The sequence below is a fragment of the Neodiprion pinetum genome, chromosome 6, assembly GCF_021155775.2.
Source record: "Neodiprion pinetum isolate iyNeoPine1 chromosome 6, iyNeoPine1.2, whole genome shotgun sequence".
NCBI classification, from domain to species: domain Eukaryota; kingdom Metazoa; phylum Arthropoda; class Insecta; order Hymenoptera; family Diprionidae; genus Neodiprion; species Neodiprion pinetum.
The window spans coordinates 25,869,932-25,884,261 of record NC_060237.1 but is presented as its reverse complement, the minus strand read 5'-3'; the positions used below and the strand labels follow the sequence as shown (position 1 = coordinate 25,884,261).

At 42.3% G+C, this 14,330-nt stretch overlaps 1 protein-coding gene across 1 annotated transcript in view; it reads right to left on the bottom strand.

Moving 5' to 3' along the window:
- Window positions 1-1,424: 1,424 nt before the first annotated feature.
- The window catches only part of LOC124221297 (uncharacterized), a 26,599-nt gene continuing 13,693 nt past the window's right edge, over window positions 1,425-14,330 (bottom strand). The window contains exons 2-6 of the mRNA XM_046631166.2: window positions 4,787-5,036; window positions 4,478-4,706; window positions 3,426-3,578; window positions 2,417-2,618; window positions 1,425-2,246 (exon numbers count right to left, since the gene is read on the bottom strand). Of these exons, the coding sequence (XP_046487122.1) occupies window positions 2,078-2,246; window positions 2,417-2,618; window positions 3,426-3,578; window positions 4,478-4,706; window positions 4,787-4,993 (960 nt within the window). The 5' untranslated portion in view covers window positions 4,994-5,036 and the 3' untranslated portion in view covers window positions 1,425-2,077. The remainder of the gene's footprint in view (window positions 2,247-2,416; window positions 2,619-3,425; window positions 3,579-4,477; window positions 4,707-4,786; window positions 5,037-14,330) is intronic.

Genomic DNA, 14,330 nt, shown 5'->3' with positions numbered 1-14,330 from the left:
ATCGTGTAGTCTGCGGTATGGATCGAGAATAATAGCCTGATGTGTTCGGGAGGTAAATTACTTTCACAGAGCTCTACTTTGCGGACTCACGATACGTTAGCAGCTACGGCTTAAGGAGACTGTTCAACTGACTCGTATAACCGGGATTCTAGTTTATTATCAAGCGGTACTCTGGCTGACGCATTGCTATTGTACGCACATATTTTGCTCGAAATTCGCTGCATAGCTTTCGTATCGAACGTATTTCATTCATGTGGAGTATAATGAGACAGCCTCGAGTCATTCATTTTATGGAATATAACTCACGTTAACATCCATTACACTACCGCGTTAAGATTATTTTCACAATCGTTCACAGCAGAAAAAAATACTGCTAAGAATAAATGGTGATTCTCGTGCAGGATATCTTTCAGAGGACGGAACTTTTCTTCTTGAAAATAAATCATAGGTATAAAGTGAGTGCATCGTAGAAATTCCAAAGCAGCGGTATCAGGTTCGACGACAAAGCGGATCCGTAAGATCTCCTCTCTTCGAAACAATTTTCATACAATGATTGAATACCTAAGGGTAGCGGAATTGAGAAGCTAATTTTGTTAAAGTTCGATGAAATATTGTCCTTGCCGCGAAGAGTAAGAAGCGGAGTTTCCCCGTTGAAACAATACCAGCCTTAATAAGCTCTGAATATTTGATCAACTGGGCGAACCAGCGCAGCGGCATCTCGACACACCTGTTCAATATTGCAATGGCAGGAGGGTGATGAGGGGGCTGGGGTGTTGCCCAGGAATGAAGGGAACCAAGGAAACCAAGGGACACACCCACCGAGTTAGTTTCCAAGTGGCTAGGCGCAAACACCGCAAGTTTGCGAATGACGGTGAATCATTCATTACGGATTTAAGGGTTTATTATCGCGGACGTCTCTCCCCCTTCCACCCCTTCTTGGCGAACCCTCGTCCCCCGTCATCTCGTCGAAATCTCACTCTCCTCTAATTAACAGGCACCCGCCTCACTCTGTTTGGAACAAAAACTCATCCTCGAGGGATAACGTCCCCTTCTTTGGGAATCAGCTGCCGGTGCGCTGGCGTGAGATTCAGGTTTGTTAACACTCGGGAAAAGTGGCTATGATTATTACTACTGTGCGTATTTCAACAAAAATTCGTTGGACCCTTTTCAGGCATCTGTTGATACGCGTCTGAACGCCGCAGATAATCTCACTGCCAGTGCAATTTTCTCCCCCCTTGACACTGGGGAATCCATTATACCACACGATTGCTCATGGGTAAGGATCGCCTACCGCGAAGACGAGATGAGAAAAGGTAACCCGTTGATTTTTCCCACCGAACCGTATTCGTGAACATCGTACATAAGGACACAAACGATCCTTGTGGTAATATACGGAGTCAGGGTCTGAAAGCTTTTCTCGAAGGTTATCTGAATTTTATATGTGTATTATTGACAAAAACAATATAATATGTTTATGACAGTATTATAACGACTGATATTACATATACGTACATACAATAACATAATTACATATTTTACACGTGTCTCGAGGGGGGATGCGCACCGCAAAAGGGATTTTATAGAGTCGATTCAGAGCCGTTGTTGTTACCCCTCTTGGAGCATAATGATACCAAAGCAAGGCTCTGTCTGATTGTGAACGCCAGCCTTCGAAATGTCAAAGTTATGTACCGTGAGCCGTGTTTCTCTTAATTCAGAAATATGAGACCAATTTATACTTATTGTGTTTACAATATTTGTGAGAATTTTCCTTAAGCATATTTTAAAACACTTTTAAGCTGAAAATTACAAAAATCTTCAGTTATATGCGGATCCGAATCCTGTATTTTTGCGCACTTCGAAACTTAGCAATGTACTAAATAACCGTAAGTCCGATTATATACTCTGTTTAATTCTGTCCTTAATGCCCTTTTGAAGGTTTGAATACACCCCCTCGATAAACCTGGGGTTACAGTAGCGTTACTATTAATTATGGCCATATCATTAGTAACCGCGAACTGGCGCGTTGTCGATCGAAATTCGAAAATTCGAAGGTGGTTAGTAAAAAAGAAATTGGAATTCAGTCGGTTCCAAACAGACATAAGCTACGTGGTTTCGAAGCCATGTTGTAAGATGGAAGTGGACAAGGGGAGCCCAACGCTGGCGTCAACGAGTGCCGGATTGCTTTCGTTGGCAGGGGCGCGGTCCACGTACCTTCCGCGCCCTTAACTCCAGATTCCACGTCGATTCTGAAAGATTGAAAATATGTATAGAAGACAGTTAAAAATACGACATTATGCGCCGTGCAGACGCCGCGTTAAAGTTCGATACGAATAAAATTCGCCGTCCGTTATGCTGCGGTTCGTTTATCAAGTACTTGGAGCACACCCACACACGCGATTTGAGCGATTCAATCTACCTTTTGAGGATCGGTGGTCCGTAGAGAACGAGAGGGTTGATTGGGGGCGGCTTCAAGAGGACAACCGATATTCCGGACGTCAGGAGTTCCGCCCTTAGCGCCTCGGCTGCACCCTCGACGCCACGCCGGGACGCGCTGTAGGCGACCAACCCAGGCACCCTCGAAAATGTGGCCTCGGAGTCACCGAGCAGAACGATGCGACCTTTAATTAACGAAAAAACGAATTACTCGCACTGTGTCGAGCATCCGGTTACCAAGCTGTGCGTTATATTTTATCACGTATAGGGAGTATCGCCAATGCTCGTGCGACTTCCGGCGCTCAAGGTTTTCATTATTCGTCAAAGTTTCAAGGACACATCCGAGAGGTCTTTATTTTGCCTCGTACGAAAAATTGATCCACAAATCGTAAGCGGGTACGCACTTGCATGCTATTATTGTACGAACACGAAAAACTAGTCCCGATTTCATCGCTGAATTTGAAATAGTCGTTACGTACGACAAGTGGATGATAATTATTCTGCGGTTCAGCTGTGAATATATGATAGAATGTCGCTTGAAAAATGAACAGAAAGTGTTAATAAACGAAAGTGCAATACTCGATTATACATGTTAAACGAGACATCGGCGAAGAAGGTTGATCGCAAGAAACTTGGATGTAGAAATAAGTTTGTTCCTCATGTATATTTATCACTGAGATCTAATCATCGTAATGTTAATTCTGAAAATAGTTATTCACGTTAGTGAAACAGCACGAGCAGTAGTGTTATAATAATATCGTAGGTATGTTTTATCGGCATGTAAGATCTGACGGCACGTACAGAGTTGCTCGGTGTGCGCTCATAGTTATTCCGCGCAATTACGAAGACAAAAAGAGACAGAAAAAATAGTAATAACGATAATCTTATCTACTTTCAGCCACGACATGAAAGAACGCCGCGAATCTTTCTCTACGTCGACATTCTCCTCCGTGCAGCTGCGTTTGAAATGACTTTTTTCAGGTTTACCCCACCTCTTTTAGCACGCAGCAACGGAATAAAGGCTCTAGCTGTCCTCAACGGGGCCACCAGATTGTGTCGAAGCATGCATTCCCAGGCAGAGCTCTCCTGCCGCTCTATCACACCCGCTAAAGCGAGTCCTCCGGTATGCACAACCGCCCACAGTCCTGAAAAACGTTTATTCTTTACTGTTTCAGTGACATTAATATTAGTCCAAGATTAGACAATTAGAGTCTAAACTTATTGCCACTACTATTTCTTTGTCCGTTCATACTGTAGAAATTTGATTAGTCTGGTCCATGATATACCTAAACTCATCAACATAATTTATACCTCGCAACTATCAACTGATAGACATGTGTTTGAAACTGTAGAGTTTTTAGTAAGCTTGATACCATGGATAACTCTGTACCTATTAGGGTAAGATGCGAAGCGCCGTGAGAAAAAAGTTATGGTGGTATCGTACAATAAAAGTGAAGTAGCGATCAGCGACCAAAAAGTTAGCGAAGCGGCAATTCGGCACGGAAGTTTCTTCGGCCGAATTTCATCCGAACTTGCAGGAGAATTGGCTACACGTAGTATAGCTTGCCGTTAACAAGACTGCTGCACGAAAAATGTCCTGAAACTGATTTTCTACAGCAAACTTGTCCATGCAGACAGAGCGGAGAAAGTTCGCCGAACAAACAACATGAAGAGAGAATTGAAGAAGAAAAAAAAAGAAAAGTTACATACCTTCGCGTTGGCTCAAGAGACAAACTTGTGTCAAAGTAACAAATCTCGTTATACGGACGTTTTGGAAAGATATACATGATCGTTGAAACGATTGAAAAGAGCGACGGAGTGCTCGAGAGATAAAGAGAGAGTGAGAGAGAAAGGCGGAGAAAGGTGAAAAGAAAAATGGATTAAACACAAAGTTTGCGCAACTCATGATGCATCAAGGATGAAAGTTATGCACGTATGCGTGTAACGTATGAATGAGAGTAAAAGAGAAAATTGCGTGCGCTGCGCAGAAATGAAAAGGACAAGTGAAGGCAAGGAAATTCCCGAACGAAATCAAGTCCCTCACCGTCTTCTCCGGCCGGAAGTCTGGCTCTCACCGCGTCCAGACAGGCGTGGAGGCTGTCTTCCCTGGTCGTGTCAAGCTCCAAGGGGACGATCTGTCCCTGGGCAAGGGCCGTCGCACCGTCCTCGGCTATTTCCGTCAAGGCGGGTTCCTTTTTCCGCTGATCGTCGAGCGCCCGGATGATCTTGGCCGACGGGGACGTCCCCTCGGGCTCCAGCAGCCCGGCGAACACCTGCAGGACGGGCGGTTACTCAACCATCGTTACGTAATCCATTACCATAATCGAATGACATATTGACCCGATATTCCTACCTTGTATCCCGCCTCGGCCAGAGCGATGGCAATCTGGAGTCCAACGCTGTTATCGCAGCTCGTCACCAGAACGTACCTCTTGCTCCTGACGTCGAACTCATTCGACGCGTTCCGCGACTGCCTAACCAGGTAGGCGAGAAGGGCCGCGACTATGGAGCACAAGGCGAGGATCTGTAGGGCCAGCATGGCCCCGGTTGCTGGGTCCATCGGCGTTCGCTATCTCTGAAGACTAGCAGCTGGAGGAGTACATCTGTTCAACGAGATAGAAAAGAAAGGGAAACAATCAGCCATGGTCAGAGAAAACAGTAATTACAATCTGATATCCAAGACAATTTTTTACAGGGCGGAGAGGATCGGAGTCGTTTGGAATCGGGACAGTCTGCGGCAGCTGACATCTGTCAATGAAAGTGTTTACAGACGATCTGCACGCTGCACGCGATCTACTTTCAACTTTTCCTCGAACTGTTAGAAATTATCTCTGCGATTTATCCAGGATGATAACACCGATTTGAGCATCCCCACGTGGCCGAAGACGGATGATTATTTACTAAACTCTACGAAGCTGCAGGTGAAGTTCTCTGATGTGAGACACGAGGTTGGTGGTCAAGTCTCTGTGGCGACTGCGACGCGGTAAGTACCTTCTGATTGACATCCCAACACACAACTACGTTACTCACAAACTGTACCAAACGAATGTTGGAATCGATAATTTGCTAAGTTTTGAAGAGTGTCGAATGAAGATGCGGCCCTGATGCAGTACGAAAAATCAATTCACCGTAATTTGACGGCTTATGCTATGAAAGAAATTCTCCAATCATTGTGAACTTCGGAGAGAAAGCAGATCTCTATCCATTGACACCGATCACGTAATTGAATTTTTGTCCGAACAGCTGACCGCTCGTCAATAGAAGGATAAACAATATACACTATGGATACCTCTTCGTCTTCACATTGAAAGCGAACTGTTAGCGGTTCGACGACGCTTGTCCGCTCGCCTTTCTAAATATCTAAAATTTGAAATCTAGAGATTAGAAGAGCGATGCAGGCGGCAAATCATATGTTGGGTATACCTTTACGCCCCATAGCCGTATAATGCAGGTGGCCGTAATGCAGTTGGCGCATCGGTCACGCTACCGAGCAAATGCTTCGTGCTGCAATCTTAATTGAACGAGGAATGTATTTCACGGTACGATGACCCCGTGATTTTCGCCCGTAGCTGCACAGTTTCGAACAACGCTACGCTCCCTCGCCGCATCAGCATTCAGGCTGCAGTCGCGAAACCGTAATCTAGATACCCGAACCTCTTAAGGAATTACGCGATGATCTCGATATCGCAAATCGATTCCACTTCGCAAGCGAAGCATACACATCGGGACATTGATAAATGAACGACTCGAGATTTGCGAACGCACCTTTCAAAAATTATGTCTTGGGCTGGAATGTTTTAAGTGACATAATGAAAGTGGGAATAACGGTGAACAAATGAATGTTATGTTATTTGAATTTGAGAGATGAACTCTTCGAAAGCTTGAGAAATTACAGACTACGAAATGAGGGAGTCGTGGTTCTCGCGATTATGAAAAATTACTGCAACATTAACGTAATATACAATTATGACTACGATTATGGTCTTCAAACACGATGTCACAATAAATTGGTCAACATTATTAATGAGTGTGCTTATTTATTCATTTATTTAGCCCAACAGTCGAACCTAACTCAAGGCATACTGCAATCCACCAAAACAACGTGAGAGCACACACATACTGCGAAAAAATTAGTAGGTATTAACTGAATGCCCAATGTTGTACCACAATTGATCGTTACAACAATTTCAAATGTTGTATAGAAGAATGATAGATTTGTCTTTTATATTCTCCTTCATTCTCTGTATTTCTATAATTTCATTTTACTTCCATACATTATTTATTTTTGAGACATTTATAGTCCGATTTGATATATTTCTCAAATCAATGTGACTTTATTACGCGGCAAACTCTCCAAAAAGTGGTTGACACAGAGCTGTTCGGACAGTTTGGAATAAATTAGGTTTAATGAATTCTTACACTTGAAAGATTAGATATTAACAAATATAATTATCATGGAAGTATCAGCATTGCCAGAGGTAAAGAGACATTTGAAAACGCTACAAATATTTAGAGCAACATTTTTTAATCGCACTACTTTTGATAAAGAAATTATTTCACAAAACCTATTCGGTACCGTTAAAACCACGTAAAAAAGATGAAGACATATTAAACGTGGAAAAATGCATGACTAAGGTGTGAAGATAAATTTTTCTACTCTTTCGAATGTAACTCTGTAGCTTTCATCGTAGGGCCAACAGCTGAGAAAATGATAGTAAAATACGGAAAAATTTCATGTTTCAGACCTTGACGCCTGGATCGCGATTCGCAGCGAATCTAGACTGTGCGCAATGAATTCCTCGCGTGACATCAGGTGAATTAGATGTACGAATAAACGGATTTCAGTATACTTCACTATTCGCCAAAAATGGATCGCAAGAGTACGAAGGAATTTTTTTTCGTCCCTATTTTCCAGCAGAAACTTTTCTTCGCAGAATCGATTTGAACAATCCTTTCTGGACTAGTTGGGCCGCAAGGATTGCAAAACAAGTATTGAGCGGGTGGTGAGACTAACAGCTGAATAGATAGAGAAGTATTATGGAAAAAGTCATTTACATATTTATTTCATTCCAGGTTACATGGAATTGTGACGATACGATCGAATATCATACATATCGTCACCTGCGGAGCAACATAGCACTGCCACATGTAACATTTTTGTTAGTTTACTCAGGCTGATGTACATTTCACTTCTTTTTCCTCACAAAATAGTCTGATTTCCAGAAATGATTAATCATTATTTTGGATTTCTGTGCATCTTTCACCGCAATGCCATTTTGTGACATACTGAAGTGAAATACAATGACTCTAGAAAAATTGTAATAGAATTAGGGGATATTGAATCAATAAAAGTAGGCTAAATCAGATCGTTTGTGGGCGTGTGTTTGTTATTTCTCTTCCCCACCTCTGTTGAAAAGTAGAGCTTACTGGCGTTTTTCGGTCGTAACAATCAATCCAATGTTCGCAGGTAGAAAAGCCTGTGTGCAACAGATTCCGCTGGCGCACTACCTTATATATAGAGTATGACTAATCGGATATAGCACTTTAACACCTCGTCGATATTGTTACCGAGAATACTGAGAAGTTAGTTAGCTTCACTTTAGTTTGGGCAAAGAACTTTCTGTCTCAAGATCGATTTGTTACACCATTTCTAGACTAAATAAACCCCAAGAAACTCCAAAACCGCAGCGGGAAGAGCGTGGGATCAACAGGAAAGGATTGACATAGGAAATTTTTGGTTTTTCGGCTGTAACTTTCGATGCGTTGATCGCAGCGTATTGGAACTGCGCCCAATCGATTTCTCTCGCAAAATTACGTCGGATTAGTGCCACAATTAATTTATTCCAGCACTTTTGAAAATCGCGAAAATTTTCGCCAAAAATACAAAGGGGTTAACCTTCCTTTTTTTTTGACCAAAAAATTTTTCGTCTCAGAATTGATTCGTATGACTCTTTCCCGACCAATTGGACCCCAAGGAACTCAGAAAACGCAGCGAAAGGAGCGTGGGATCAACGGGAGAGAAGATGCGAGGAAAAAAGCACCTGCTGAAAAATGTCGAAAATTCAGGTTTTCGTTTTTTGGCTGTAACTTTCGATGCGTTGATCGCAGCGTATTGGAACTGCGCCCAATCGATTTCTCTCGCAAAATTACGTCGGATTAGTGCCACAATTAATTTATTCCAGCACTTTTGAAAATCGCGAAAATTTTCGCCAAAAATACAAAGGGGTTAACCTTCCTTTTTTTTTGACCAAAAAATTTTTCGTCTCAGAATTGATTCGTATGACTCTTTCCCGACCAATTGGACCCCAAGGAACTCAGAAAACGCAGCGAAAGGAGCGTGGGATCAACGGGAGAGAAGATGCGAGGAAAAAAGCACCTGCTGAAAAATGTCGAAAATTCAGGTTTTCGTTTTTTGGCTGTAACTTTCGATGCGTTGATCGCAGCGTATTGGAACTGCGCCCAATCGATTTCTCTCGCAAAATTACGTCGGATTAGTGCCACAATTAATTTATTCCAGCACTTTTGAAAATCGCGAAAATTTTCGCCAAAAATACAAAGGGGTTAACCTTCCTTTTTTTTTAACCAAAAAATTTTTCGTCTCAGAATTGATTCGTATGACTCTTTCCCGACCAATTGGACCCCAAGGAACTCAGAAAACGCAGCGAAAGGAGCGTGGGATCAACGGCAGAGAAGATGCGAGGAAAAAAGCACCTGCTGAAAAATGTCGAAAATTCAGGTTTTCGTTTTTTAACTGTAACTTTCGATGCGTTGATCGCAGCGTATTGGAACTGCGCCCAATCGATTTCTCTCGCAAAATTACGTCGGATTAGTGCCACAATTAATTTATTCCAGCACTTTTGAAAATCGCGAAAATTTTCGCCAAAAATACAAAGGGGTTAACCTTCCTTTTTTTTTGACCAAAAAATTTTTCGTCTCAGAATTGATTCGTATGACTCTTTCCCGACCAATTGGACCCCAAGGAACTCAGAAAACGCAGCGAAAGGAGCGTGGGATCAACGGGAGAGAAGATGCAAGGAAAAAAGCACCTGCTGAAAAATGTCGAAAATTCAGGTTTTCGTTTTTTGGCTGTAACTTTCGATGCGTTGATCGCAGCGTATTGGAACTGCGCCCAATCGATTTCTCTCGCAAAATTACGTCGGATTAGTGCCACAATTAATTTATTCCAGCACCTTTGAAAATCGCGAAAATTTTCGATAAAAATACAAAGGGGTTAACCTTCCTTTTTTTTTGACCAAAAAATTTTTCGTCTCAGAATTGATTCGTATGACTCTTTCCCGACCAATTGGACCCCAAGGAACTCAGAAAACGCAGCGAAAGGAGCGTGGGATCAACGGGCGAGAAGATGCGAGGAAAAAAGCACCTGCTGAAAAATGTCGAAAATTCAGGTTTTCGTTTTTTGGCTGTAACTTTCGATGCGTTGATCGCAGCGTATTGGAACTGCGCCCAATCGATTTCTCTCGCAAAATTACGTCGGATTAGTGCCACAATTAATTTATTCCAGCACTTTTGAAAATCGCGAAAATTTTCGCCAAAAATACAAAGGGGTTAACCTTCCTTTTTTTTTGACCAAAAAATTTTTCGTCTCAGAATTGATTCGTATGACTCTTTCCCGACCAATTGGACCCCAAGGAACTCAGAAAACGCAGCGAAAGGAGCGTGGGATCAACGGGAGAAAAGATGCGAGGAAAAAAGCACCTGCTGAAAAATGTCGAAAATTCAGGTTTTCGTTTTTTGGCTGTAACTTTCGATGCGTTGATCGCAGCGTATTGGAACTGCGCCCAATCGATTTCTCTCGCAAAATTACGTCGGATTAGTGCCACAATTAATTTATTCCAGCACTTTTGAAAATCGCGAAAATTTTCGCCAAAAATACAAAGGGGTTAACCTTCCTTTTTTTTTGACCAAAAAATTTTTCGTCTCAGAATTGATTCGTATGACTCTTTCCCGACCAATTGGACCCCAAGGAACTCAGAAAACGCAGCGAAAGGAGCGTGGGATCAACGGGAGAGAAGATGCAAGGAAAAAAGCACCTGCTGAAAAATGTCGAAAATTCAGGTTTTCGTTTTTTGGCTGTAACTTTCGATGCGTTGATCGCAGCGTATTGGAACTGCGCCCAATCGATTTCTCTCGCAAAATTACGTCGGATTAGTGCCACAATCAATTTATTCCAGCACTTTTGAAAATCGCGAAAATTTTCGCCAAAAATACAAAGGGGTTAACCTTCCTTTTTTTTTGACCAAAAAATTTTTCGTCTCAGAATTGATTCGTATGACTCTTTCCCGACCAATTGGACCCCAAGGAACTCAGAAAACGCAGCGAAAGGAGCGTGGGATCAACGGGAGAGAAGATGCGAGGAAAAAAGCACCTGCTGAAAAATGTCGAAAATTCAGGTTTTCGTTTTTTGGCTGTAACTTTCGATGCGTTGATCGCAGCGTATTGGAACTGCGCCCAATCGATTTCTCTCGCAAAATGACGTCGGATTAGTGCCACAATTAATTTATTCCAGCACCTTTGAAAATCGCGAAAATTTTCGATAAAAATACAAAGGGGTTAACCTTCCTTTTTTTTTGACCAAAAAATTTTTCGTCTCAGAATTGATTCGTATGACTCTTTCCCGACCAATTGGACCCCAAGGAACTCAGAAAACGCAGCGAAAGGAGCGTGGGATCAACGAGAGAGAAGATGCGAGGAAAAAAGCACCTGCTGAAAAATGTCGAAAATTCGGGTTTTCGTTTTTTGGCTGTAACTTTCGATGCGTTGATCGCAGCGTATTGGAACTGCGCCCAATCGATTTCTCTCGCAAAATTACGTCGGATTAGTGCCACAATTAATTTATTCCAGCACTTTTGAAAATCGCGAAAATTTTCGCCAAAAATACAAAGCGGTTAACCTTCCTTTTTTTCTGACCAAAAAATTTTTCGTCTCAGAATTGATTCGTATGACTCTTTCCCGACCAATTGGACCCCAAGGAACTCAGAAAACGCAGCGAAAGGAGCGTGGGATCAACGGGAGAGAAGATGCGAGGAAAAAAGCACCTGCTGAAAAATGTCGAAAATTCAGGTTTTCGTTTTTCGGCTGTAACTTTCGATGCGTTGATCGCAGCGTATTGGAACTGCGCCCAATCGATTTCTCTCGCAAAATTACGTCGGATTAGTGCCACAATTAATTTATTCCAGCACTTTTGAAAATCGCGAAAATTTTCGCCAAAAATACAAAGGGGTTAACCTTCCTTTTTTTTTGACCAAAAAATTTTTCGTCTCAGAATTGATTCGTATGACTCTTTCCCGACCTATTGGACCCCAAGGAACCCGGAAAACGCAGCGAAAGAAGCGTGAAATCAACGGGAGAGAAGATGCGAGGAAAAAAGCACCTGCTGAAAAATGTCGAAAATTCAGGTTTTCGTTTTTTGGCTGTAACTTTCGATGCGTTGATCGCAGCGTATTGGAACTGCGCCCAATCGATTTCTCTCGCAAAATTACGTCGGATTAGTGCCACAATTAATTTATTCCAGCACCTTTGAAAATCGCGAAAATTTTCGCCAAAAATACAAAGGGGTTAACCTTCCTTTTTTTTTGACCAAAAAATTTTTCGTCTCAGAATTGATTCGTATGACTCTTTCCCGACCAATTGGACCCCAAGGAACTCAGAAAACGCAGCGAAAGGAGCGTGGGATCAACGGGAGAGAAGATGCGAGGAAAAAAGCACCTGCTGAAAAATGTCGAAAATTCAGGTTTTCGTTTTTTGGCTGTAACTTTCGATGCGTTGATCGCAGCGTATTGGAACTGCGCCCGATCGATTTCTCTCGCAAAATTACGTCGGATTAGTGCCACAATTAATTTATTCCAGCACCTTTGAAAATCGCGAAAATTTTCGCCAAAAATACAGAGGGGTTAACCTTCCTTTTTTTTTGACCAAAAAATTTTTCGTCTCAGAATTGATTCGTATGACTCTTTCCCGACCAATTGGACCCCAAGGAACTCAGAAAACGCAGCGAAAGGAGCGTGGGATCAACGGGAGAGAAGATGCGAGGAAAAAAGCACCTGCTGAAAAATGTCGAAAATTCTGGTTTTCGTTTTTTGGCTGTAACTTTCGATGCGTTGATCGCAGCGTATTGAAACTGCGCCCAATCGATTTCTCTCGCAAAATTACGTCGGATTAGTGCCACAATTAATTTATTCCAGCACTTTTGAAAATCGCGAAAATTTTCGCCAAAAATACAAAGGGGTTAACCTTCCTTTTTTTTTGACCAAAAAATTTTTCGTCTCAGAATTGATTCGTATGACTCTTTCCCGACCAATTGGACCCCAAGGAACTCAGAAAACGCAGCGAAAGGAGCGTGGGATCAACGGCAGAGAAGATGCGAGGAAAAAAGCACCTGCTGAAAAATGTCGAAAATTCAGGTTTTCGTTTTTCGGCTGTAACTTTCGATGCGTTGATCGCAGCGTATTGGAACTGCGCCCAATCGATTTCTCTCGCAAAATTACGTCGGATTAGTGCCACAATTAATTTATTCCAGCACTTTTGAAAATCGCGAAAATTTTCGCCAAAAATACAAAGGGGTTAACCTTCCTTTTTTTTTGACCAAAAAATTTTTCGTCTCAGAATTGATTCGTATGACTCTTTCCCGACCAATTGGACCCCAAGGAACTCAGAAAACGCAGCGAAAGGAGCGTGGGATCAACGGGCGAGAAGATGCGAGGAAAAAAGCACCTGCTGAAAAATGTCGAAAATTCAGGTTTTCGTTTTTTGGCTGTAACTTTCGATGCGTTGATCGCAGCGTATTGGAACTGCGCCCAATCGATTTCTCTCGCAAAATTACGTCGGATTAGTGCCACAATTAATTTATTCCAGCACTTTTGAAAATCGCGAAAATTTTCGCCAAAAATACAAAGGGGTTAACCTTCCTTTTTTTTTGACCAAAAAATTTTTCGTCTCAGAATTGATTCGTATGACTCTTTCCCGACCAATTGGACCCCAAGGAACTCAGAAAACGCAGCGAAAGGAGCGTGGGATCAACGGGAGAGAAGATGCAAGGAAAAAAGCACCTGCTGAAAAATGTCGAAAATTCAGGTTTTCGTTTTTTGGCTGTAACTTTCGATGCGTTGATCGCAGCGTATTGGAACTGCGCCCAATCGATTTCTCTCGCAAAATTACGTCGGATTAGTGCCACAATCAATTTATTCCAGCACTTTTGAAAATCGCGAAAATTTTCGCCAAAAATACAAAGGGGTTAACCTTCCTTTTTTTTTGACCAAAAAATTTTTCGTCTCAGAATTGATTCGTATGACTCTTTCCCGACCAATTGGACCCCAAGGAACTCAGAAAACGCAGCGAAAGGAGCGTGGGATCAACGGGAGAGAAGATGCAAGGAAAAAAGCACCTGCTGAAAAATGTCGAAAATTCAGGTTTTCGTTTTTTGGCTGTAACTTTCGATGCGTTGATCGCAGCGTATTGGAACTGCGCCCAATCGATTTCTCTCGCAAAATTACGTCGGATTAGTGCCACAATCAATTTATTCCAGCACTTTTGAAAATCGCGAGAATTTTCGCCAAAAATACAAAGGGGTTAACCTTCCTTTTTTTTTGACCAAAAAATTTTTCGTCTCAGAATTGATTCGTATGACTCTTTCCCGACCAATTGGACCCCAAGGAACTCAGAAAACGCAGCGAAAGGAGCGTGGGATCAACGGGAGAGAAGATGCGAGGAAAAAAGCACCTGCTGAAAAATGTCGAAAATTCAGGTTTTCGTTTTTTGGCTGTAACTTTCGATGCGTTGATCGCAGCGTATTGGAACTGCGCCCAATCGATTTCTCTCGCAAAATGACGTCGGATTAGTGCCACAATTAATTTATTCCAGCACCTTTGAAAATCGCGAAA